The sequence below is a fragment of the Giraffa tippelskirchi genome, chromosome 8 (genome assembly GCF_054371585.1).
Source record: "Giraffa tippelskirchi isolate mGirTip1 chromosome 8, T2T-mGirTip1v1.2.pri, whole genome shotgun sequence".
Lineage (NCBI taxonomy): Eukaryota > Metazoa > Chordata > Mammalia > Artiodactyla > Giraffidae > Giraffa > Giraffa tippelskirchi.
Window position 1 is genome coordinate 128,929,277 of NC_137282.1, and position 27,300 is coordinate 128,956,576.

Consider the following 27,300-nt stretch of genomic DNA (forward strand, 5'->3'; position numbering starts at 1 on the left):
TTGTTTTGCCATATGTTGACATGAATCCACCATGGGTGTACATGTTTTCCCCTTCCAGAACCCCCCTTCCACTTCCCTCCCCATCCCACCCCACCGGGTCATCCCGGTGCACCAGCACCCTGTATCATGCATTGAACCTGGACTGGGATTCGTTTCACAGATGATAATTTACATGCTTCCATGCCATTCTCCCATATCATCCTGCCCTCGCCCTCTCCCATAGAATCCATAATACTGTTCTATTTATCTGTGTCTCTTTTGATGTCTTGCATACAGGGTTATCTTTACCGATTGACTAAATACCACATATACGCATTAGTATACTGTATTGGTGTTTTTCTTTCTGGCTTACTTCACTCTGTATAATAGGCTCCACTTTCATCCACCTCATTAGAACTGATTCGAATGTATTCTTTTTAATGGCTGAGTAATATTCCATTGTGTATACTCAATCCTCTTTTTCATTAAAAAAAAATGGCGTTACAGCAAGTATAACAAAAGATAAATAAAAATTGAATAATATCTTTCTGCTTTCCTTACTCCATCTTCATTTTCCTGAATAATCAATATTAAAGTTTGATGTGCATCCTTTCATACCATTCTCTATACTCATACAAATCCATATAAACATTTATATTATATATTTACATATATACGTATACACGGTAGTTTACTGACAAAAAAAGCATTATGAATCATGTTTTCATCTAACAATTTTTAAGGAAATCCTTCTGGGATAATTTATAGAAGGATTCTAATTTTACTGAACTCCCCTTTTGATGGGCATTTTGGTAGTTTACAACTTTTTAAATTTACAAACAACCCTGCACTAAGTGTCCTTATGTACATCCTTCCTTTGAATAAGTTTTATCAAAAAGATGATTGCTGCCGGAATGCATATATGCATTTTCAGTTTTACTATAAATTACAATTCTAATCTGGTTTCTGCCCCTACTGCATCATACTATGTCAGTAAAACTGCTCTCTCTAAGGTAAACAGTGCACTCTATGCTGCCAAGGCCAATCAATACTTTCCATTCCTCATCCACTCGGTCTCGCAGCAACATCTGGCATTCCTGACCTGTCCCCTCCTTCTTGAAATCATACTTTCCTGCTTGTCCTACTCTTGCTGGCTGCTCCTTCCGCATTTACTTTGCTGACTTCTACTTGATCAAATTTAAGAGCACCTCGGACTCACTTCGAGGTCCTCTTTTCTTCTCCTTCTTCATACAACTACATTCTATCTCATTTGAATCTAACCAACTACACCCACAACTTCAAATATCATCCTCTAAGACAACTCTCATGTTTCTATTTCCAACCTAGATCTCCTTTTTAGTTCCAAGCCTGTGTCTATACATCACTCCTTGGAAGTCTCACAAGCTGAAGAACACATCTTAAATTCACCCACTTCTATCCAATTCTCCTGGTACCATCCTTATACAAGTAACCACCTTACCTCCTGAACTATAACAAAGGCCTCCTACTCATCTCCCCGCCTTTATTACCATCCACCTTAACCCAGAGACAACCTCTTTAACGAGGTCCTCCAGGCCTAAACAATCTGGTCATCACCCACCTTCCCCTCTACCTCACCACTGCTCTTCGGCTATACGAACTTCTTTTCATTTCCTTATTCAGACCAAGGTATTTCTCTCAAGGGTTTCCTATTTGTCTCTGCTCCAATTACTTTCCCCTCATTCCCCTCTTACCTTTATCTGATTAATTCCTAGTCATCACTCAGGTCTTTACTTCAACATCACCTCCCTAAAAGATCTTCCCTGACTTGTCCAGTTGAAACTGTATTCTTCTGCTTTGGCACTAATGCTCACTTGTATTTTTCCTTCTTTGCATTTTTTAATATTATAACCTATGATTCTTCCTTTACTTGTAATTATTTTGTTTAATATCTGACTCTCCTATTATCCTTTAAACTCCATAAGGGAAGAGGACATGCTTAAAGCTTTCCACTGCAGTTCTAGTACCTAGTACATTGCCTGTCACATAGCAGGCACTTGGTAAGTATCTTTTGAATAAATAAAGAAAAAATATTTTTATTTCATTTGGAGAGATCAAAGAAGATTTCCTGGAGGAAACAGCACTTTAGAAAGGGACAAAATTTCAGTAGGACAGATGAAAGAAGCATATTTCAGAAAGAAGAAATTGTTTGCAATGAAGTGTTTGGTACCAGTTAGTGATTTTTTAATTCAAAAATCCAAAACAATCCTGGCACCAAGTGTAAAATAAAAATCTCACTATATGAAAGCAAAGTAGATGAAACAGCAGTGTGTCACCATTTACTTCTTAAGTAACGATTCTGTACTGGTTCACACTGGCTCTCTCACAACTTCCCTCCACTAATGCCACCCCATGTCCCAGCCATCTAGCTTCTAAACTTTGTGACTCAATTTCTTGTTTTCCCTCTCTGTATCCAATCAGGCATCAATTTGACTATTTTTCCTTTTAAATGTCTTTCACAGTGATTCTTTTTCTCCATTTTAACAAAAAACAACCTAATTCAAGCCCTCTTCACATATAAAATTACTACAACCTTCTCTTAAATCAGGGTTTCTCACTCTTGGCACTACTGACATTTTCAGCTGGATAACTCTTTGCTGTAGGAGGCTGTTTTGTACATTGTAGGATGTTTAGCAGCATCCTTGACTTTATCCTGGGCTTCTCTGGTGGCTCAGATGGTGAAGAATATGCCTGCAATGCAGGAAACCCGGGTTTGATCCCAGGGTTGGGAAGATCCCCTGGGGAGGGGAATGACAACACACTCCAGTATTCTTGCCTGGAGAATACCATGGACAGAGGACCCTGACAGGCTACCAATGCCAGCAGCAACTCAGTAACGTCCGACTCTTTGAGACCCTATGAACCATAGCCCGCCAGGTTCCTCTATCCATGGGATTTTCCAGGCAAGAATACTAGTCAGTCAGTCAGCTCAGTCGCTCAGTTGTGTCCAACTCTTTGCAACCCCATGGACTGCATGCAGCACGCCAGGCTTCCCTGTCCATCACCAACCCTCAGAGCTTGCTCCAACTCACGTCCATCAAGTTGGTGATGCCATCCAACCATCTCATCCTCTGTCATCCCCTTCTCCTCCCTTCAATCTTGCCCAGCATCAGGGTCTTTTCCAATGAGTCAGTTCTTTGCATCAGGTGGCCAAAGATCTGGAGCTTCAGCTTCAGCATCAGTCCTACCGATGAATATTCAGGACTGATTTTCTTTAAGATTGACTGGTTTGATCCCCTTGCCATCCAAGGGACTCTCAAGAGTCTTCTCCAGCACCACACTTCAAAAGCACCAATTCTTCAGTGCTCAGCTTTCTTTATGGTCCAACTCTCATATGCATACATGACTACTGGAAAAACCATAGTTTTGAATAGACAGACCTTTGTTGGCAAAGTGATGTCTCTGCTTTCTATTTAATATGCTGTCTAGGTTGGTCATAGCTTTTCTTCCAAGGAGCAAGTGTCTTTTAATTTCATGGCTGTCATCACCATCTGCAGTGATTATGGAGCCCAAGAAAATAAAATCTGACACTGTTTCCATTTTTCTTCCAGAAAAATGTCCCCAGACATCACCAAATGTCCTCTAAGGAGCAAAAATCACCCCTGACTGAGAACCACTTTCCCAGATGATCTCATGAGAAAAATCCTCTAAAAGTACCCAATCAAAACTCAACTCTTGGGACTTTCTTGATGGCAGAGTGGTTAAGAATCCGCCTGCCAATGCAGGGGACGCAGACTCAATCCCTGGTCCAGGAAGATTCCACATGCCTCAGAGCAAGTAAGCCCGTGCTCCACAACTACTGAGCCTGCATGCCTAGAGCCTGTGGTTGGCAACAAGAGAAGCCACCACAATGAGAAGCCTGTGCACCACAGCAAAGAGTAGACTCTGCTCACCGCAGCCAGAGAAAAAAAATTAATTAATTAAACTCATCCTTTCAGATCAACTCAAATCTCATCTTTTCTATGAAAATATGTATCCTTGTCAAACAGATGCACAGTTGTTTAATTTTATAAATCATCAAAAATCTGCACCATAAAATAAATGTGAGACTATCATTTACTTATCAGTTTGATAAACTTTAAAATCATAATGCTCATTGTTGACAAAGGTGTAGGGAAATAGGTATTATCAAACTACTGGTCTAACGCTTTGTATGGCATTTACCAGTATGTGTCATATTTTAAGATGGTAATATCTTCTGACTCTGCTTATGTGAAGAGATAATCAAATATGCATGCAGAGACTATACTATTCTATAATAGTAAAACCAAAAAAATTCTTACAGTCCCTCAATAGTGGACTAGTTAGGTAAACAATAGTATATTTAGAATACTGTGCTATTGTTAAAAAGAATAAAGCAGATACTTATTTCCTGACATGGAACAACAGCCACAATGAATATACATATGTGCAAGGTTTCAAAATAATATGTGCTACATGACACCATTTTTATAAATAACATGTTTATGTATGGTTATACACAGAAGAAAGACTAGATGAATACATGTCAAAATACGAACAAAATTTCTGTAGTCCAATCACGTCTTAGATGTATAACAGGAACTGTTAAGTTATCTTTAAAAATCTCCTAGAGAAGTCCAGTTGGTGAAGCTTTTACTTTAAATTTTTCAGTTTACTTAAAGCAGGCCTATACATTTATTTACCACCTTTACTTTAGGCAAATATCCTGAGGTAGAATATTCTGTTCTGAGCCATATTTTTGCCCTAGAGAAATCAATGGTAAAAAGGAAGTTTACAGAGAAAAATATATTTTTGTGCATGACAGCTTACCGGTGTGATGCATCTATGAATCATACTGAAAATAAGTCCCTTGAAATCAAAGAAAACAATGTGTTTATATAAAGAATGTGCCCCAAAATTCCCCAATAAAGAAGACTGTTTAATCAAAATATTTGTTGACAGCTGGTTAGTGCTGATTCTAAAGTAGAAAAGAAAATCAGTATCATTGTAGACTTTTGTTTTGTGTATAAGAGATGAATATGCAAATTAGCCCAAAATGGAGACTCATTATCTGTTTTACACTTCAAGTGTGATTTTAAGCACCGTAGGTATATATACACACACACACACATCCAGAATACACATATATCTCAACAAATCATGCATATCATCTGTTCAGAACTGGGAAACGCATGCATGCTTCTACAACATTAAATGGAAGGCAGATGGTAGGCTCTGATCAACAGAAATAAAGTGAAATTCTTCTAAATCCTACTCCCTCTAACATTCCTCTAATTTTTTTCTTTAGAAAGATATCAAGCAGTTCTTCATTACAGTTGATTTGCAACTTCAAAATTACAATAGGCAATGTAAAAGAGCATTTCAAAGAGGAAAAAACTGTCTTTTGGTACAGATCCTCTTTCATAGTCCTAGGCAGGAGATAACACTAACTTTGAAACTCATAGCTTACTGTAGTTTTATCAGCATCTAATGTGTAAATTAGCTCTTTCTGTAACTGGAGGTTTAGCTTTCAAAATACATAATTACTGATCATTTTAGCCCGCATCACATTTCTTTTGCAGGGTGAAATGAACTAAAACAGCTGTTACATCCTAATAGCTTCATAATGTGCATAGAATTTCTATGACTATTAGAAGTTAAACCTACAGCTTCCTATCAGGCAGAGCACATTCAATGTGTATATATGACCCACATTATTTGGAATTACAATTATTAACTTATGAAATTATAATTTGAAACGTAATGAAGTAAGGCTGCTAGAGAAAATATTGCAGCTCTTAAATGAGGTCAAAGCTGCTGGTCCACACCAATCAGTCCCCCCACCTTTCCTAGCATCAATGAAAGTACTTTGGGCCAAAGGAAGTCCAAGTATTCATGCTACCACCATTCCTTGTAGGGATCAAGCCCTCTATTTTCATACTGGGAGATGAATTTTTAAAGGTGAACCAAGTCTGGCACTCTGCCCAGAATTTCTGGCAGCCGAAAAGCAATCTGGTTTCACTTCTGGTCCAGTGTCCCTTGAGCTAACCTTGTATCCACAGAAAGCACCCTGATCCAGAGAACCTGTATCATTTATAATGATGACTGAAAAAGCTCTGATGATTTTATTAACCATGGGATGTGTACATATAGTTCTCTTTAAGCATATTTTCTGCAAAAAGAATAAAATATTTTTGTTTCCTAGTATCTCCTTCTAACACTGGGGAAAAAATGTTAAAAGGATTTTTCCAGGAGAAAAATGAGTATTTTCCAATCACCTAAATTCAGGGATGTTAGAGGGCTAAAGGGATTCAACAAGATATCTGATAAGCAAACACTACCAAAGGAATATACAGTGAGGTCCAGGAACCATAAAAAAAAAAATAGAGGGGCATATAATGTCTACTATGTAATTAATGGCAAAATTGGGTGATTCAAGCTGTAAATGTTATGAAAGGTCAGAGCAATCAATGCTAGGCAATGTGGAGTAAAATTTAAATACACATAGGCCTAATTCTCCACTGAGAGAATTATTAACTACTTAAACAGTATTGTCACTCTGCTTATTTAACTTATATGCAGAGTAAATCATGAGAAACGCTGGGCTGGAAGAAGCACAAGCTGGAATCAAGATTGCCGGGAGAAATATCAATAACCTCAGATATGCAGATGACACCACCCTTATGGAAGAAAGTGAAGAGGAACTAAAAAGCCTCTTGATGAAACTGAGAGAGGAGAGTGAAAAAGTTGGCTTAAAATTCAACATTCAGAAAACTAAGATCATGGCATCCGCTCCTATCACTTCATGGGAAATAGATGGGCAAACAGTGGAAACAGTGTCAGACTTTATTTTTGGGGGCTCCAAAATCACTGCAGATGGTGATTGCAGCCATGAAATTAAAAGATGCTTAGTCCTTGGAAGGAAAGTTATGACCAACCTAGACAGCATATTAAAAAGCAGAGACATTACTTTGCCAACAAAGGTCCGTCTAGTCAAGGCTATGTTTTTTCCAGTAGTCATGTATGGATATGAGAGTATGTATGGACGGTGAAGAAAGCTGAGCGCCGAAGAATTGATGCTTTTGAACTGTGGTGTTGGAGAAGACTCTTGAGAGTCCCTTGGACTGCAAGGAGATCCAACCAGTCCATTCTAAACGAGATCAGTCCTGGGTGTTCATTGGAAGGACTGATGCTGAAGCTGGAACTCCAATACTTTGGCCACCTCATGCGAAGAGTTGACTCACTGGAAAAGACCTTGATGCTGTGAAGGATTGGGGACAGGAGAAAAAGGGGACGACAGAGGATGAGATGGTTGGATGGCATCATTGACTCAATGGACATGAGTTTGGGTAAACTCCGGGAGCTGGTGATGGACAGGGAGGCCTGGCGTGCTGCGGTTCATGGGGTCGCAAAGAGTTGGACACGACTGAGTGACTGAACTGAACTAACCAGTATCTTCTTTAGATTACCATTTCCAAAGTAAATAGGATTGGAAAACGACAATGTAATTCACAAATAAGCCTATGTCCACGTTTGTTTGTTTTTAACCTCTAAGATCTAGCAGTCCTTCCTTCTTCTCGACCTTCCAAAAAGAAAAGTGAGTGAAAGTTCATTATTTCCTCATTCACTCCAGATGCTGGGATGGAGGTCCTGGAACCTCTTTCCCCACCACTTCCATTAATTACTGGGGTTCTGCTCTCATTGCTATAGCTCACCTTTGCCTCTGTTTCCTCTGCTGGAGGTACCTGGCTCATAGAAAGGAGACTAAAGTCCCAGATGACTCTGTCTTTTATTCCTTCCTTGTTTTCTCCGTGACAGACCCCCAGTCCCATGCACAACAGTTCAATACCTGGGTTCCTGATTCAGGATTTCCTAAGTCCCATAAATAAGTGTGGGGAAAGTACAGTGCCAAAATACTGGGTTGGCCAAAAAGTTTGTTTGGGTTTTTACAAAAAAACGAACTTTCTGGCCAACCAAGTATATTCCAAAAGGAGATCTCGAATTGGAGAACTGGTATACTCATGTCAACTTCCTTATAGACAGCATATACCCAACACAAAGTACCTACAAAAGTGCATTATTTTTCTAAGCAAAAGACACACTGACTCAAATCCTGGCTCCAAAAGAGGGATTCTTTTTCCTTCACTTCTTGGGAATTTTTACTATTCTCTGAATATTATTTGTGAAAATTAATCTAGTTTATAGTACTTCATAGGGAATCTTCTAGTCTTGTTGAATGAAATTAAAAACAAAACAAAACAAAAACTAAATGAAACCAAGTCCCAGATATCTGAAACAGTTATGCAGGGTCACATGAAAAGAGAAGTGTCAGTCACATGTAGTCTCTGAGCTTAGGGACACAGGTAGAAGACATGAGCAGATGGCACATTCACATCGGGAGATGGCACATTCATAATTTTTTTTTTTTTTGCCTTACCGCATGACTTATGGGATCTTAGTTCCCCAACCAGGGACTGAACCCAGGCCCTTGGCAATGAAAGTTCGGAGTCCAAACCACTGGGCTGCCAGGGAACTCCTGTTAAATAGATGATCTTGACTGGTGAGACCAAAAAGGGAATTTATACCAAGAACCAAAAAGAAGCTAGAGAAGCAGAAGGGCCCAGTGATGCAGAGCTATGGGTGAAGAGTTTGGATTTGACCAAGTCCACTGCAGACTCTGCCTTTGGCAAAAGAACAAAGAGCATCCTTTCTCCCATACTTTTTCCTGCTCAATCTCTTGATCCCTTTGTCCAAATTCTCTCTTCTGTAGGATCCCCCATGACTATGCTCTAGAATAACATATGTATATATATACACATCTATTATTGTACCGATCACATTTTACTTTATCCATCATTAGAAAGTTGTCACTCTTATTGTATCATGAAGTTTGTGAGAGTAGCAACTGTGTCTTGTTCATCCTTTTATGCTGGAACCTAAACTAAGTGCCTGCAATATAACGGGTATTCAATAAATATCTGTTTGTTGAATGAATGTCTGAAGAATAAGTCCTATAAGTAATAGAGTAGAATTAAGGAGAGGGAAGGACCTCCCTGGTGGCTCACATGGTAAAGAATCCACCTGCAGTGTGGAAGACCTGAGTTCAATCCATGGGTTGGGATGATCCCCTGGAAGAGGGCATGGCAACCCACTCGAGTATTCCTGCCTGGAGAATCCCCATGGACAGAGGAGCCTGGAGGGCTGTTACAGTCCATGGGGTTGCAGACAGTCAGACACGACTGAGCAACTAAGCACAGTACAACAAGCAGAGGGAAAACAAGGGGAAAAAAGATGTTTAATGATCAGCTAGGGAGGTACTGTCTGAACTTAATCCTGAAATTGCCTGGGAAGCAACTGTACTACTACCAAATATAATCCTTGCCCTTCCAGAATAAAAAACAGACAATAGCTGTTTGCGGTAGTAATGACAGGTCATTGGTGTTATTAACATCATCTCACACTTACCAAAAGATGCTAATTTATACTCTAAAATTATAAAGTGCAAAGGAAAATTTTGTATTTTCCTGTTCTATTTTCTCATGTTTCAACTCCTCCACTATACACAAAAGCAGCTCAACATGTTATTATCCTTTAAACTAAATAAAACAAAAACAAAAACCCTAGATTCGCATGCAAAACTTAAGCACAAACAGCCATGTCTCAAAGGACTTACTGAATACAAAACACAGTGGAAAATATTTTTGGCCTAATAAGAGGATCTTAAGTGAAAATAACATAAAATCCACTAAAAGAGAAGCAATTTAAGATGTAAGGAGATCTTGTGAAGAGAAATTCTGTAATATATGAAAGTTGTTTCTAAACACAGCTGAAGCAAAACAAATCAAGAGTTAAGAACATCAGCTGCACTCTGTAATAATAAAGTCTAAAATCATCTCATGGAGAACTAAGGGGCAGGAAAATTCAAAGGTCTATTGAAAAACTGACAAAACATACATAAAGGATTGCCGCACTCCCTTTGGGGCATTTTAAAAGAGGAAATTGTTCTGCCTCCTCCTCCTCCTCAGTACCCTTGTCACGACAGGCACTATGGCCGGCATGAGCAGAGTGTGGCCACCCCAGGCCCTCTATTCCAGCACTCCTGGAAACTGCTCCTGCCAAAAAGGCAGCAAGAGCTTGTCCAGGGCTCCACGTCTCCCCCTACTCTTAAGCAGAGCTACCTCTTCACCTCAGTCTGCAGAGGCAATGTTGGACTGTGATGTTAACGGTAATCCGACAGACCTGCATATTCAACTTCTCTGAGGCTCAGTTTCCGCATTTTTACAATTAAGGTAGTTATTGGTGCTCCTCTCCTAGCGCTATCACGAGAATCATATAAAGGAGCAGTATATGTCTGGCCCACAACAGACACTCAATAAATGTTAGACTGTTCTCCTCCTGTCTCTCCTCTGAGGTCCTGTAACCCTCTCTCTCTTTTCCTCACTCCTCCTTTCTTCTGCTTCCTGATTCCTTATAAACATTTAATGGATCTATTTCCCTTGAGTTACTCTTCTATTTATTTCAAAATTTGAAAGGAAGATAAAAAAAGAACTTATTTGTATGAAACTGAATAGCTGTACTACAGAAGCCCACAAATCTGCTATACTTGGCAGATGACGAGTCAAGGGCTGGCTAGCACCTGAACGTACCTCTGCGGACTTCAGGCATAATTAATGCTCCACATGAGTAGAAAGACTTAAATAGTACAAATAGCTTCACATGTTATTTCACAAATCACAGACTTCAGAATAATTTATATTTAAATATGGTTTTTAGAAAAAGCAATTTTAATATCTCTTCAGCCCCAAGTAAAACTGTTATGATTTAGTGACACCATGTGGCTACATTTTGCTTTGCACTCTTAGAAGAGAATGTTCCTCTGCTTGCAGGTCACTCTGTTCAATTATGATATCAAAGTTGTAAGTAGAGGTACAATTCAAACTAAATTATTATTAAGGTATGAACTAAAATGATTACTTTTAAAAACCGAAACTTTTCCTTCTTCCTTTACATCTGAATAAGGCATTTCTTGAATTCTGAAGGCATGAATCATATAAATAAAGGCTCAGCATAATTCTAGGTATGATTATAAAGCATCCTAATGAGAACCACTGATCAACGTAAATGTGTCTGCCTTTAAAAATAAATAAATACATCAGTGCCCAGGTATGAGGTTGGGGGAGAACAAAAGAGAAAAAATGGAAGACTAATATGGTAAGGAAAGGATGCTTCCATAAATAGCAATGTTTATTTTCTCATTTGTTTTATGTCTTGTAGATCTATAGTACTGTTAGGTACTATAATCTAATGAAAATGGGTAGAAAAAATTATGCTGCATCTAATGATGGCAGGGATGAGGGGGGACTTGGAATGTATGGCAGCAATAAAAGAGATTAAAGTGCCCTAAACCAAGAAGCACCACAGTTTTAGTATTCATCTAATGAGGCCTCCTACTGTAGACCAGTTACTCCTGAATAACATTCAGTGTACACCGAAGAAAGCCCAAATATCTACAACAAAGACCAGAGAATATCATCCTCTCAAATCTCTGCTTGAAACACCCAGCTCCCCTCTTGGGCTTTCAACGATCCCCTACTTTAAATACTCTTCCTCGATCCTGGTCACCATCACAGTACCATTTTAACAACACTTAAAATTACCAGATGTTTTCTTACAGTTTATATCTGCTCCTCCCAAGTTCTATGAGAGTAGAAATCTTGGCAGTCTTCTTTAGTGTTATGGCCTCAAGTTCCTAATACAATGCATAGCACAAACTAGGAGGTCATTTGTGAAATGAGTGAGTAATGGATGAATATACAGACGAATAAAGAAAGAAAAAATTTATTTTCTTAGCTGGTGAAGCACGCCTAAATGTCTTGTTGTATGTGAAAGCAGAACCATTCTAGTGAGATGTTTTTCATCATTTATGACCTCTACTGTGACCAGTGAGACTAAGAGACAAGGCCACCAGATGCTCTACGACACCCTTTTTTCCATGACACATTTGGCACATTATTATCTCTCGTTCTAAGGAGGGAAGGGAAAACCACGGTGATTAAAACACTTTCATTAACAGTCAAAGAAATCAATGAACAGAGTAGAGTATATGTTAGAATTTAGCACATGACAAATATGGCTATTCATACCAATGTGGTAAGAACAATTATTGAATAAATGGTCTTAGTCAACTGACTATCCCTATCTGAAAATATACATGAAAAATATTCTGGCTGGACTAAATATTTAGATAAAAGGATAAAAATAACAAGTAGAAAAACTTCTAAAAACATAACATTCTAACACTGGAGTGAGGAACACCCTCTCAACATAATATCAGACCACCAGAAACCATAAAAATAGATGGACAGATTTGATTACTTTTTTTAAACATAAAATTCTACATGATAAAAAGTACTAATAAAATACTATAAACTAATAAAATATACAATACATGATAGGCAAAAATATAGTCACATAAACATACATACACAAACAAGTATAAATATATATACCACACATATACATAATATTATACATATATATCAAGATGCATATATCAACATAAAGTTCTCACAAGCCAAAAACAAAAAAGATAATCACACTGAAAGAAAAATATACAGAAGACAAAAACAGGCTTTTTATAAGTGAGATAATCAATGTCAAGTACTATAAGATATCCTACTTCACTGATGATAAAGGAAATCCAAATTAAAATAACGCAATTTTTTTACAAATCTTAAATCACACTGGCAAATGTAAACAATGCCTGCCTTGGTGAGGGTTCAGAGAAAGGGCATTTCTATGTGCTACAGGTAGAAACTGAGTACAGCCTTATCAGAGGGCAGGCTCGATCAGTATTGAAATGTACATTATACTATAATTTGGGCTTGTCCAGTGGCTCAGTGAAAAATCCACCTGCAAGAGACACGGGTTCAATCCCTGGGTCAAGAAGATCAAGGAAAAACGGACAGCTACCCACTCCAGTATTCTTGCCTGAAGAATTCCATGGACAGAGGAGCCTGGTGGGCTACAGTCAATGGGGTTGCAAAGAATCAGACACAACTGAGCAACTAACACTATATTAAAATTGAATAATTAAAATGTCATAAAATGACATTTCCAATTTGGTAATTAAAAACAAAAGGAAAGGAAGAAGCCCAGTTTAGTGTTAACTGAGTTCCACCCTCCTGTGTCACGTTCTGAACTGTCAGGTTGCACACTGTTCAACACCCTTTCTGGCTCCTCTGCATTCTCCTCTCTCTTCTCTAATCAGCTCCGGCAGTAAACCTATCTGCCACCCATTCTTTCCATTCCTCTCTCAACAGGTATATTAAGAACTTGGCTTTCAAGCCAACTATTCTTCTCCTTCAACTTTCAGGTTTTACACAAAGATGGCTCTAGTAATTCTAGCTACCAGCCATATGCAGGCTACCTCTACACACATTCACATCCATGTTTTCAACTCTTCTCATATTTCAGCAATATTATACAGCTGCCAATATACTAGCACCATGTTGAGAAATAGCCAGAAAAACAAATTTTAAAACATCTCCGGGGCACTCTGTATTTCCACTTCTTATTAGTGTTTTTTGTTCAGTTCCAGGCTCCACCATCTAAGAACGCTATGCAAGGGCTTGAAGAGAGTTTTCTAAATAGCCAAGAAGACAATGTGAAGGTAGGGAAATTTATGGGCATACCAGAAATTGTCTTTTCCTGAAAAAGACAAAGCTGATAAGATAGAAGATGGTTCTGAGTACTATATAAAACAGATAGAGTGCCTGAAGAACTATGGACAGAGGTTCATGACATTGTACAGGAGGGTGTGATCATAACCATCTCCAAGAAAAAGAAATGCAAAAACCCAAAATGGTTGTCTGAGGAGGCCTTACAAATAACTGAGAAAAGAAGAGAAGCAAAAGGCAAAGGAGAAAAGGGAAGATATATCCATCTGAACGAAGAGTTCCAATAAATAGCAAGGAGAGATAAGAAAGCCTTCCTAAGTGATCAATGCAAAGAAACAGAGGAAAACAATAGAAGGGAAAAGACTAGAGATCTCTTCAAGAAAATTAGAGATATCAGGTAAAATTTCATGCAAAGATGCACAATAAAAGACAGAAACGGTATGGACCTAACAGAAGCAGAAAATATTAAGAAGAGGTGGCAAGAGTACACAGAAGAACTATACAAAAAAGATCTTCATGACCCAGATAAGCACGATGGTGTGATCACTCACCTAGAGCCAGACATCCTGGAGTGAGAGGTCAAGTGGGCCTTAGGAAGCATCACTAAGAACAAAGCTAGTGGAGGTGATGGAATTCCAGCTGAGCTATTTCAAGTACTAAAAGATGATGCTGTGAAAGTGCTGTACTCAATATGCCAGCAAATTTGGAAAACTCAGCAGTGGCCACAGGACTGGAAAAGGTCAGTTTTCATTCCAATCCCAAAGAAAAGCAATGCCAAAGAATGTTCAAACTACTGCACAGTTGTACTCATCTCACACAACAGCAAAGTAATGACAGTACATGAACCGAGAACTTCCAGATGCTCAAGCTGGTTTTAAAAAGGCAGAGGAAGTAGACATCAAATTGCCAACATCTGCTGGATCATAGAAAAAGCAAGAGAATTCCAGAAAAACATCTACTTCTGCTTTATTGACTATGCCAAAGCTTTTGACCGTGTGGATCGCAACAAACTGTGGAAAATTCTTAAAGAGATGGGAATACCAGACTACCTTACCTGCCTCCTAAGAAATCCGTATGCAGGTCAAAAGCAACAGTTAGAACCAGACATGGAACAACGGACTGGTGCTAAATCAGGAAAAGAGTACGTCAAGACTGGATATTGTCACCCTGCTTATTTAACTTATATGCAGAGTACATTATGCGAAATGCTGGGCTGGATAAAGCACAAGCTGGAATCAAGATTGTTGGGAAAAATATCAATAACCTCAGATATGCAGATGATACCACTCTTATGGCAGAAAGTAAAGAGGAACTAAAGAGCCTCTTGATGAAAGTGAAAGAGGAGAGTGAAAAAGTTGGCTTAAAATTAAACATTCAAAATACTAAGATCGTGGCATCTGGTCCCATCACTTCATGGGAAATAGATGGGGAAACAGTGGAAACAGTGACCGACTTTTTTTGGGGGGCTCCAAAATCAATGCAGATGGTGACTGCAGCCATGAAATTAAAAGACACTTGCTCCTAGGAAGAAAAGCTCTGACCAACCTAGACAGCATGTTAAAAAGCAAACACATTACTTTGCCAACAAAGGTCTGTCTAGTCAAGGCTATGGTTTTTCCAGTGGTCATGTATGGATGTGAGAGTTGGAGTATAAAGAAAGCTGAGTGCCGAAGAATTGATGCTTTTGAACTGTGGTGTTGGAGAAGACTCTTGAGAGTCCCTTGGACTGCAAGGAGATCCAACCAGTCCATCCTAAAGGAGACCAGTCCTGAGATTGGAAGGACTGATGTTGAAGCTGAAACTCCAATATTTTGGCCACCTGATGCGAAGAGCTGACTCATTTGAAAACACCCTGATGCTGGGCAAGACTGAAGGCAGGAGGAGAAGGGGACAACAGAGGATGAGATGGTTGGATGGCATCATTGACTCGATGGACATGAGTTTGAGCAAGCTCTGAGGGTTAGTGACAGACAGGGAAACCTGGAGTGCTGCAGTCCATGGGGTCACAAAGAGGCGGACACAACTGAGTGACTGAACTGAACTGAACCATATGGAAAACTGTACCAAAACTGACAAGTTACTTTTCTTCATCTCCAGCTGGGGGCTAGGGGACTGTGTTTAGTCTAAGCTTTTGGCTACATTGAGCAGTCCCCACTTAGCCCAACCATGCATTCCTGAAAAGGGCCCAGAAAGAAAGAGCAGACCATTTCCTTACATCTGCTGTCACAGCATTTACCAATCCAAAGTTTTCCAGCACACATATACATTTTAACAAAGACATGGGTAAAAAAACACCAATGAAAATACATACATATTAATATTGAATTAATCTCTTGTCGTTACCTGGTCAGTGCCTTGACCCCAAACCTGTGCTAGCATTTACAGAGTACCTACTGCATACATTTACAGAGTACCTACTGCATACCTACATAGCCTGAATACCATACAAGAATACTAAAAGATTAGAATCCATACTCCTTGCTCCCAAGAGCTTATAATTTGGTATCAGAGATAAGACAAACATGTAAAGGACGCTGAAGAACAAAGATGACATACAAATGTGCAAATTAACTAACATAATGCAAACTGAACACTTACGTGCTAAAGAAATAAAGAATTTATATGTGCCCAGTAAAGTCTCTGGAAGAAGTGTATTTAGAACATTGTTGAGGTAGTCAATAAATGATTGTGAAGATAAGAAACACCAAGTACAAGGCATCTTTGGATAATCAATAGGGACTCACTAAGTTCATTTTAAAATTCTACCAAAATTCCAAACTATCACAAAAGGCAGAGCTTATGACGGAATGTAGTAAGTAATATGGTAAGTTAGGGGACTTCCCTGGTGGTCCACTGGCTAAGACTCTGCGTTCCCAATGCAGGGGGTCCAGGTTTGATCCCTGGTCAGGGACTTGGCTCCCACACGCTGCAACTAAAGATCCCACGTGCCGCAACCAAGAATCAGCACAGCCAGATAAATAAATATTTAAAAAATATATGATAAGTGGTTATAAATATTAAAATATTTTTCTCATTAAAATGCATACAGGACTCCCTCCTTTTCTTGTTATCACTATCTCTAACACCACCTTTGCTCAGGTTTTCTCTACCAGCATTGGAAGCTGGCTATAACAGGACAAAAATTAGCATCGCGAATACAGCCAGGCGCTACAGCACACAAAAGCAACAACAAAGGCAAGGCCACACAGAAGAGAGAAAATAAGGAAAAGGGAGTATAAATAATGTCCATTAGTGAACAAGAGAATTACATTTTCTAAAAGCCACAGATCATGACTGAGGGCACATGTCTCCCTCCACAAGGCAGGCGTTTTCAGGTGAGTAAAGCACACGGCCTTTGTCACAGCTGGTATCACAGGCACAACAATTCATCCTGGGAGTCATGTTCCTAGGGTTTCAAATTAAATACAAACACAGAGTCCTTTGGACCACATCAGACATTCTGGTTGTTAATTTTTTAACCTGATACAACCGTAATAATGTGAGTTGATGCAGACTCAATTCCGTCCTCCACTTTGGGGCACCTCCGTCACTCTCAAAGTATCCCTAGGCAGTTCTGAGACACAGAATCTTCACTCAGTTTCTTGTCCCTCTCATTTTAATCCATTCAAAACCCCTCTGATAAAAGAGCAACTACCAGACCTGAGACACTTTACTTCCTCTTTGGGGAAATGAAATTGATTTTCTTCATTTCCACACAAGAGGATCCCTGGGTAACAATATTGTGTCTGGTCATACCTATAATAATAAAAAAAATGTAGGCAACATTTGTTACAGTACCAGAGGCTGAAAGGTTTTGTGGCGTTCCTGTGGCGGGAATAAGAATTCAGCCCGATGCTGTTAGATCATGCATTTAATAAGTATAGGGTATCTTCTGACCAAGAGACTAAATGCTGTGGGGCAGCCCCATCTGCCCCAACTCAGCCACACTGGATGTCAGTCGGGAACATGAGAAAGGGTGTGGAGGGGAGTTAGGGTTGGGGGTAAGGAGGCCTGCTCCACATGCTCCCTGGCTTATACCCACCATATCCCTTCCCTTCTCTTCTTGTCACACCTAACCAAACAAACCAATCACTTTCTGCCTTCGATCTGAGTTAGGGTGATATCTGAAGGGCAATTTCCAAGGGGAAAATCACAACAGAAAAAAAACAACAACAGAATTTCAGGGGTCTTTAACCACTTTTCCCAACTCCTCAATTCATCATTCATCCTGGTTCTACAGAATTTCAGAAAGAAAGCTTTAAAGATGGCTTGTACCCAAAGTAAGAATATGAAACGTTAGAATAGTTTATCAATACTTTTTAAAAAACAAACTTAAATGGAGCTAAAATATATAACAACAATAAAACTTAAGGTGCTCTGGTTGAAGAGAGGGTGTGAGTCTAGAGCCCCACCAGATCAGCCTTCCTTGCCCCAAACACAACCCCACTTAGAAACATCTGCTCTGTCAAATCCCACTGATATTCACTGACCTAGAAAAAGAACAAAGATATTCAGAACATGTACAGTGGCATCCAAAAACCTCCTCCTGGCCCTGAGGACTGCTAGGAAAGTCTCCAAAACTATCTCTTCTGGCTTTTGTGGAAAGAACGCATCCCCTAACAATAGCTCTGCTTTCAAGGTATAGCATGGAATTTAAAAAGCATTTCCACATCTCAGTGTCCCTTCTTATTCATTTACAGGTCTACTACATAAACATGGTACAAAACAGTTTCACAGTACACTATAAATATTAAGATGTTTAATTTTCCACAGTTTCCCTAAGTGTTTTTAGTTGGAATGCATTTGGTACCTTTTCTTCTATGAGACAGAAAATGAAATCTGTTTCTCAACATTCATATCTCTTTAAACAAACATCAGTATCACTTATAAGCCATGAGAACTACCTGCAGACGCGGGCTGGAAAATATAACTTTTGCCATGAACGACACAGATACTGCGAATGATCAATCACTCTGATCCAATCAAGTTCATCCATTGACACTTCAATGAAGTATGAATAAGATCTATGAATCAAAAGGAAAAAGGCAGAAAAAAAGGACCATATTAAAATAACATGTGGTATTTTAATAAAATGTTAAAAGGTACAAAAAATACACTATTCATGAATTAGGTTTTCTGCACAACAACCAAATTCTGATGATGATGCAATTTGTATAGATCCCCCTAACATAGTATTTATCATATGTATTGAAGTTATCTCTTTAAATGTCTGTCTGCCTTATTAGGTCTCAAGCTGCTTAAGAACATGTTGCTTAGTCACTAAGTCATGTCCAGCTCTTTTGTGACTCACGGACTGGAGCTCACCAGGCTCCTCTGTCCATAGGATTTCCCAGGCAAGAATACTGGAGTGGGTTGCCATTTCCTTCTTTAGAGGATCTTCCTGACCCAGGGACTGAACTTGAGTCTCCTGCATCGCAGGCAGATTCTTTATCGCTGAGCCACCAGGGAAAATCTCAAGTTGCTTAAGAACATGTACCATGCCATATTTATCTGCATATATTCAGGGTCTAGCATGATGCTGGGCATGTTATCAGATATAGAAGACATAACAGGACCAGGATGCCCTGCACACACCATATTAGCAGATTAATAAAGCCATGACAGAGAGAGGACAGAAAATAGAGAAGGGTGCTTCTCCTTCTGCCTTCACCGGCCTGGGTGCTCAGCCCTACTCTCTCAGGAGGAAAGGCAACTCTGAACATTTCCTCACCAAGGCCAGCTTATCTCCTGATCCCTCCCAGCTTCCTACCATCCCACACACAAACGCAGCCTGCAGAACAATAAATGACATGGATGAAGAGATATTACGTGTTTCTTTTCTGTACAACTTAAAATTTGGCAGCTAATAATCTGCCAGTAATGAAAATAGCCCATCATCCTCCCCTGGTCAGCTACCCTGGACCATTACATGCTGGTCCCATCCTGAACAAATCTATATTCCCCTGTCATAAGCCAAATTTAAATTTGAGATGCAGTTATTACTTGTACTGTAATATCAACAGGAACAATCTCAGAAGATTTAGGTGACCATAAATGTCAGCCTGCAACCAACAGTTGTGACCAGAAAAGGTCAGCTTATTTCGTGTCATCCCCTCGTTTTCTGCTGTCCCCTCACTCCCATTCATTTTATCGCTCAGTCTCAAACTGGTTATAACCTTTTATTGAACCTTTCTAGGTTATCAGCAATGTAGGATATAATTTTACAACACATGTCAGAATCTTTTTGGCTTAAGATTCTGAATTTTTACCTTTGCTTAGAATGATAACAACTTCTGTGAGGTAACAACTGGTACGTTAAGCCCCCTGTGACTATAACGCACATACTAAAACAAAGTGGCCTATAAATATTTAACATCCTGGAAATGATGATAACTACTTTCAGTTTCAAATGTACTAACCTTTTTCTTTTATTATTTTTATACTAATTTCATCATTAATTAAATGAATGAATATATGTAAAACTTTTAGAACAGTGTCTACTACTATTATCAATCAGAGACTCTTGGAAATAATACATGAATGTGTTCCATTCTGCCAAACATCATATTATATCCAATAAGATACATATCAGGAAATATATTCTTATATAAAGGGAACAGACAACCAAGAGATAACCTCCAACATCCACACACATGGGAAATGCTGGCTCTCCCTTCATAAAGCTTCCCTCACACTTGGTTCAAATGGCTTGAAAGCCCAGTGTGGTGGTCAGTGGTGCTAACAAGAAAAATGAATTAACCAGCAAGATCTACAGGGCTTCATCACCCTTACTATTAAGCCCTTCTTGCCTAGACGTAAAAAACATGAGTAGGGCCTCAGAGACCACACACCAGTACCTGGGCATGTAGGGTTTAGGTTAAAGATAAGCAGTAATAAGGGAGACTGTTCAGTTCTTAGTCACCCTACTGCTCTGGTACTTCTGCCATCATGGCTGAACCCAGATGCCACAGTGAGTGAAAACTAGAGTGGCTAGAAAGGAATGTCAGCTCTTGAAACTGGAGGGTTCCTAGGCTGGACCCCACCAAATCTTTTTCACAATTTTGTTTTGTTTTGATAATGATATTTATCCACACTAAAAGACAATTTTTTCTTTGTCCATAGTATAAAATAGATTTTTAACGTTTTTATAATATCTAAGAGTAATTAATCAAGTAAATAAATAGTGGTAACCCACATGGTAGAAAATACCCAACAATCATTAAAAGTAACCTTTTACATGGATAAACAAGGACCTACTGTATAGCACAGGGAATTGTATTCAATATCTTATGATAAACCATAATGGAAAAGAATATTAAAAAAAATATGTGTGTATATATATATAACAGAATCACTTTGCTGTACAGCAGAAATTAAAAATGATATTGCAAATAAACTATACTTCAATAAAATTTTTAATATTTATTTATTTATTTTGGCTGCGCCAGATCTTAGTTGCAGCAAATAGGATCTTCGATCTCTGTTGCAGCATGCAAGATCTTCAGTGTGGCATGCAAACTCATAGTGGCAACATGTGGGATCTAGTTCCCTGACCAGAGATTGAACCCAGGTCCCCTGCATTGGGAGCTCAGAGTCCTAGCCACCAGAAAACCAGGGAAGTCCCTAAAAAAATTTTTTTTAAATAACATTTTAAAAGAGTAGAATATTCACAATGTTGTCATTAAAAAGTGAAGTTATTTTCTGTACATCGGATCTTTATTTTGTAAAACTATGTGTGGTTTTACAGGTTTCTGTTTTGTGTGTGTTTATATCACTATGCATAACAAAAAATGCTAGTTAGATCATGTACAAAGATTAATAATAGGCAGTGAGATTACTAGTAATTTTTGTTTCCTTTGAGCTTTTCTGTATTTTCTATGTTTTCCACAATAAACACATATTCATTACTTTTATACGCCAAAAGAAGCAAAAAATGTTGTTTTAAAGAAATGTACTTAATTCTTCCCCTAAAACTAAACTTCAAGAGAAATAGCAAAATGATGACAAAGATATAAAACATCAAATTTGTAAAACCAAACCTGATGACCACAAAGTTAAGCCATCTCAATTAAACATGTCAGCTTCTCTCCAAGTCATGCTAATAACTCACCGGCTATCTCGGTCCCACAGGAGGATCCGTATATGATTGATAATGGATGGCTGACCCAGCTTAATCTCAATGCCAGAACGACAGTCATCATCAATTGGGTGCCTAGAAAATCCATGATCCAAATCATAATTCTGAGTGTCACCATCTAATAAGGCAGACTTCAGCTCCCCTTTTACAACCTGGGCTCCGTACTTCATAGTTGCAATATTTTCTTCTGGTACTAAGTGAAAAATAGAAAAAGCAAGGTTAACAGTTACTTATTACATTTTCCATATTTGGGGGAAAAGATTAAAATTCTAGTTGATTCTAGCACATGCATTTAATCTAACAAGAGAGAGGAGATATGGAATGTCTGTGAGGATTAAGATACCATCACAGTTGAAATTTAATGACACCACCATAGCCACCTAAGCGCCTGGGACTAGTTATGACTAAGAAAAAGTGGTAAATACCAGGAAAAAACATGTTCTAGGACAAACAAATCAGCTCTGCTGAATTCATTCTATTAGAAGCTTTAATATCAACTCGACAAAAATACCACGTAAAATGACCTATACCTGCCACCTGGACTGAGCACAAAATATAAAAGCAAAGCAGATAGGTCCATTTCTGACAGAAGAGAAAGAGAAAAGTTCCAATACAGCAGATCTGTTGGTCATACAAGGACACGCTGAATCAATTATTTAAAAAACAAGAATATGTTTAAAAGAAGATACACGTTTAAAAATAAAAATTCAGTCTGTCATCAAAATTAATATTATGATTATAACTAACCCTCCTCTTCCCATCTCCAACACTAGATGTACTAAGAGTCAACTGTTGCTAGGACTCTGAAGTTCTCTACGCAAATTTTGCTTCACAGATCTGGAAACCTGTCTTCCAGGTACTAACATTCTAATACTGACACTCTCTCCATGGACTGATGAGAGGCAACATAAAATAGACGTTAAGATCTTGAGCTTCGAAGTCAGGGTTTAAATAATGCTGCCACCTTTAACCAGATGTGTCACTCTGGGGAAGTCACATTCTCTGAACTTCAGTTTCTCAATAGGGCATCATCTATCCCACAGGTGTTTTAGTTTAAGAATTAAATGAAAAGATCTTTGCAAAGCACAGACTAAGCTCTAAAAAACTGCCATTATTTTTATAAAACATGTGTAAAAAAGCACACAATAAAAGCACTGGCCAAGTTTACAGATGGTATAAATAAATGCTGAATTCTCACAGAATATATATATCTTGGCTGTGTGATCTGACTAGGTGAAAGTATGAGCTATAATTAGGCTCTTAGGGAAAAGGAGCAATTTATCATTGCAGATTTCTAGGAAAATGCAGATTTAAAAACTTTTTTTTCAAACGAAATAAAGAAAGTGACTCCAGCTGATGATTAAAAATGCAGCTGAAAAATAGGGTTTGGGGTGAATTTAGTTAACCTGCAAAAGACTAAGGCAACTCAAAAACCAAACCAAATGAAAATAAAATCTAGTCACGATCAACTTCTTACCAGCCGAGGCTTATGTGCTCAGTTTCAGTTTGTTGTTCAGTCGCCCAGTCATGTCTAACTCTCTGCGGCCCCATGGAATGCAGCACGCCAGGCCCCCCACCCCTCACCATGAGCTTGCCCAAGTTCACGTTCATTGCATCAGTGATGCCATCCAGCCATTTCATCTTCTAATGCCCTCTTCTCCTTCTGTCCTCAACCTTTCCCAGCATCAAGGTCTTTTCCAATGAGTCATCTCTTTGCATCAGATGACCAAAATACTGGAGCTTCAGCATCAGTCCTTCCAGTGAATATTCAGGGTTGAGCTCCCTTAGTATTGACTGGTTTGATCTCCCTGCTGTCCAAGAAGACAGTTTCAGTTTATAACTTCCTAAATTCTATTAGTGGAGGACAGAGGAGCCTGGTATGCTGCAATCCATGGGGTCACAAAGAGTCGGACACAACTTAAAGATTGAACAACAAAAAAGTTCTATTAGCTCATGGAAATCACATATAGCGTTCATATTTATTTTTCATTTATTTAACATGTTATCAATTCCTTTGACCTAGTTCTCATAATAATCCTTTGAGTGTAGGACTCCTCTTACATTCATTTCACAGATGAGGAAGTGGAGGCAGAGAAAGGTTAGGTGGACTTTGTTGCCCAAGGCTACACAGTCAGCAAGGAGCAGAGGTGTTATTAGAACACAGGCGGTCTGTTACCAGGGCCCCTGCCCTGCTACTACCATCATAAAGGGTTTCTCATGGGAAGACCATATTTTTCCCCTCTTACTAGCCCTTCCTTCTAAAGTTACTTAAGTCCCAAAGGAAAGAAACAGTCTGATAAAACAACTTTGTTGTTGTTGTTTTTTAAGTTGGACTTAAAATGAGAAAACCTAAGTTTGAGACTCAGGCTCTACCACCTACTAACCCTGATGAGGTCTCTTTAGTCTCTCTGAATCTGTTTTCTCATCTAAAACCAATAATAATTTACCCAACCCACCCACAGGGCTACTGTAAAAATTATATTGCAAATATGTACTAAAGTACTATATAAGTATAAGCATTCAATTAGTCAAAAAACATTTACTGAGGACCCATTCTGTACCATGTGAGGCACTGGGGGTCCCTCAGTGAACCAAACAGAGATAAGCTGAGGCCTCCAATCTTGAGATGAAGCATTTTATAAAGCAAGCAAACAAAGGCTTCAAATTTGTGATTTTCAGGTATCAGTGATGTGTCATTACTTGGTAAAAACAAACTTTTGTTCCCTTACTGCTGGGTACAGAATGTGGGTGTCCAAAGTCTGCTGTTGCTGACCACTGGAAGCATATCCTCCAGCTCTGACACCACTAGTCAAGACCAAGACAAAGAAGGGGCCACTCAAGCTTTCAGATGTAGAGCCTGCTGCTATCCTTTGATTTTCTCTAAACATAAGCTTTTTCACTTTTAAAATTTATCAAGCAAAGAATAACATATGAGGCACAAGAGTTTTGAGTGGCCATAGCTGAATGTCTAAAATGGAAATGAAATTTCTACCACAATTCTAAGTTCTCTTTTGAAGTTTATTTCAAGAGGACTTGAGAACTTATCTAACTGTTCTTGATATAGATTCCCTGTGAGTATCTTTCACTTCAAAATTGGGAACATTTACATAAATGGAAATTCTCTCGTGGTAACTATAATCCAAGTATCTCACAGGATTAAAAATACAACTCCAATTATTTTTTTTCCCAGAATCTATAACTAAATGATGAATTTAAAAGGAAAAATGATCACAAAAAAATTCAAGGCATAACAAAATAATTCAAGCTACAAATATTCTTACTGCCTATTATTTATCTATCAGTAGATAAAAGAGCTCTCAAAAAAATAGGGTGGTAGAAATTAAACAAGATAGTAGACAACAATAATTGTTTTCTTTACATTTCTAATTTGTGATGCATTTTACAAATACTAAGGAAAGAAAATGAAACTCTAAAGCTCCATAGTTAGGCAGATAAAAGCCAATTATTAGCAAGAAAAACTAAGAAGAAATGGAGCAGGACCAGCCCTGAGCAACACAGTGCCAAAATCTGAATGGTGCTGGGTTAATTATCTTGTGTGTTTTTCTTTAATTGCTTTATGTTCTTAATCATCCTTTATTGAACTCTCTATTACATCTAGGCTGAGATGGGTGTTAACCCTTTATGGATCATTTGGATCCACACTTAGTTCTCTGCCCCCTGCAATCTCTTTACCCAGTTCTGTCCCCTAAATTATACTCTACTCCCCAACTTGACTTCCCAGAAAAATGTATGGTCCCTCCCTGCCAGCAAGCAAAGCATTACAGATGATTTTCCTGATCATTCCTTACCTTAACCTTCCTCATTATCTACACTTTCTGCAGGCATGTCTTCACATCTAACAGTACTTGTACTCAAACACACCACAAACAGAAACAGAAAATAACGCAGGCAGGAGACTGTCAACGAGTACTGGCCTCATGAGTCAGATAAGCACTTTGGTTCCAGCTCAGGCATTGATTTCCCTCTAACTCTAGGCAAGTTACTTATAAAGATCACAGAATGAAAACACGCAAGAACTGAAAGGGATCTTCATCCAATTTATTTAAAGGAAAAATAAATTCCTAAGCTGCTTTCAGTGTGCTACTCACTGTGCTGGACTCAGCCCTCCAGCAGCGCACCATCTATTGGAGACAAGAGTGCATATCAGACACGAAATGCATCCGTGGAGGAATCTCAGTAGAGACGACTTGTGAACCCCCTAGTTTACAGATGAAGATACTGAAAACTACAACTGGGAAGACAATACTAACAGAGTCAAAGAATTTTCAAAATATTAAAGGTTCATTGTTATTACTGTCTTTATGTGATAAATGAGACAAATTTTAAATTCTAGTTTAGAAACAAGTGATAGATTCAGTCATTCATTTATTTGGAAAAGTCTAGATCCAGACACTGTGCTAGGTGCTGGGAAAAGACAGGGGGAAAGATATAATTACAGTCCTCAAGAAGCTCACTCTGAGTAGGAATGCAGGCAAGAAAAGTAACAATTATAGTTTCACAGTGGCAAGCCCCCTCAGTCTAGTTATTGAAAACTATGGGAATAGATGTGTGGTACCAGGTACCTACAGCACAGATTTAAACACACACACACCCAAATATAAACCGATACTGTAACTTAGCAGGCCGAGAAAGCACATCGACTTTTAGCCAATAAAAAACATCTTAAGGACAGAAGTTGTGATGTGCTATCTGTTATAAGCATGAAGAAACAAGAAATTACTGTTCTGTTTCCCAAAGCCTTAAAACCTGAGATACACAAAACAAAGTATAACTTAGTCGGAATAGAAAAAGCACTAACTTTCAAGGCAGAAATAGCTCCACAGTTAAGACAAAACTAAGTATTAAGGAATGGTCTGAGCACAAGTAGTAGTTTAAATATCGTAAGGAAAAAAATTAATTAAAAAGCTAATTTCCAAAAAAAAAAATTAATTCCTTTCCACAGATACATAGACCAATGCTCATCATTATATATGTACACAACTACATTTATAGCACATACTCAAAAAGATAGACCACTGGTAAGTTAAAAAAACATCCTTTGGATCCTTTTTTTTTTAAGGGGTGGGTGGAAATTGCTTTAATTTGATATGCAACTGTAAGCGTTAAACCGTGCAGTTACCAATATTAATGAACTAAAAAAAAAGGAGTTAGTATTTGTGCCCCTAGATACTACTAATTCCCTAGTCCCAAGATAGAACCTCTCAATGTTTCATGAGAAGTCCCTGAAGACTCAGAACCTATACCCAGGGAAGAACAAAGAAACAAACAAATCTCATCAATAATTTCAAAATAAGCACAATTGTCTTTCTAGACCGTCAGCTCAGGAACAGTTCTGAATTTTTAGACCTCTTTTCCCCAAACAGTGAAGAAACTGGATTTTTTAAAAATAATATGAATGTTTGAATAACATTTACTTAGAAAATAACTATCCTATATTTTAGGGTCTGAGAGGAAAGTGAAATGCTCAGTATTTCTATTATTAAT

General features: G+C 38.5%; 1 protein-coding gene across 4 annotated transcripts in view; it reads right to left on the reverse strand.

Moving 5' to 3' along the window:
• BTBD9 (BTB domain containing 9) overlaps positions 1–27,300 on the reverse strand; it is a 396,006-nt gene that overhangs the window by 329,704 nt on the left and 39,002 nt on the right. For all 4 annotated transcript variants that reach the window (XM_081523212.1, XM_081523209.1, XM_081523210.1 and 1 more), the window contains 2 exons: positions 21,769–21,988; positions 18,563–18,682 (listed from right to left, as the gene is read on the reverse strand). In XM_081523212.1, the coding sequence (XP_081379338.1) occupies positions 18,563–18,682; positions 21,769–21,988 (340 nt within the window). The remainder of the gene's footprint in view (positions 1–18,562; positions 18,683–21,768; positions 21,989–27,300) is intronic.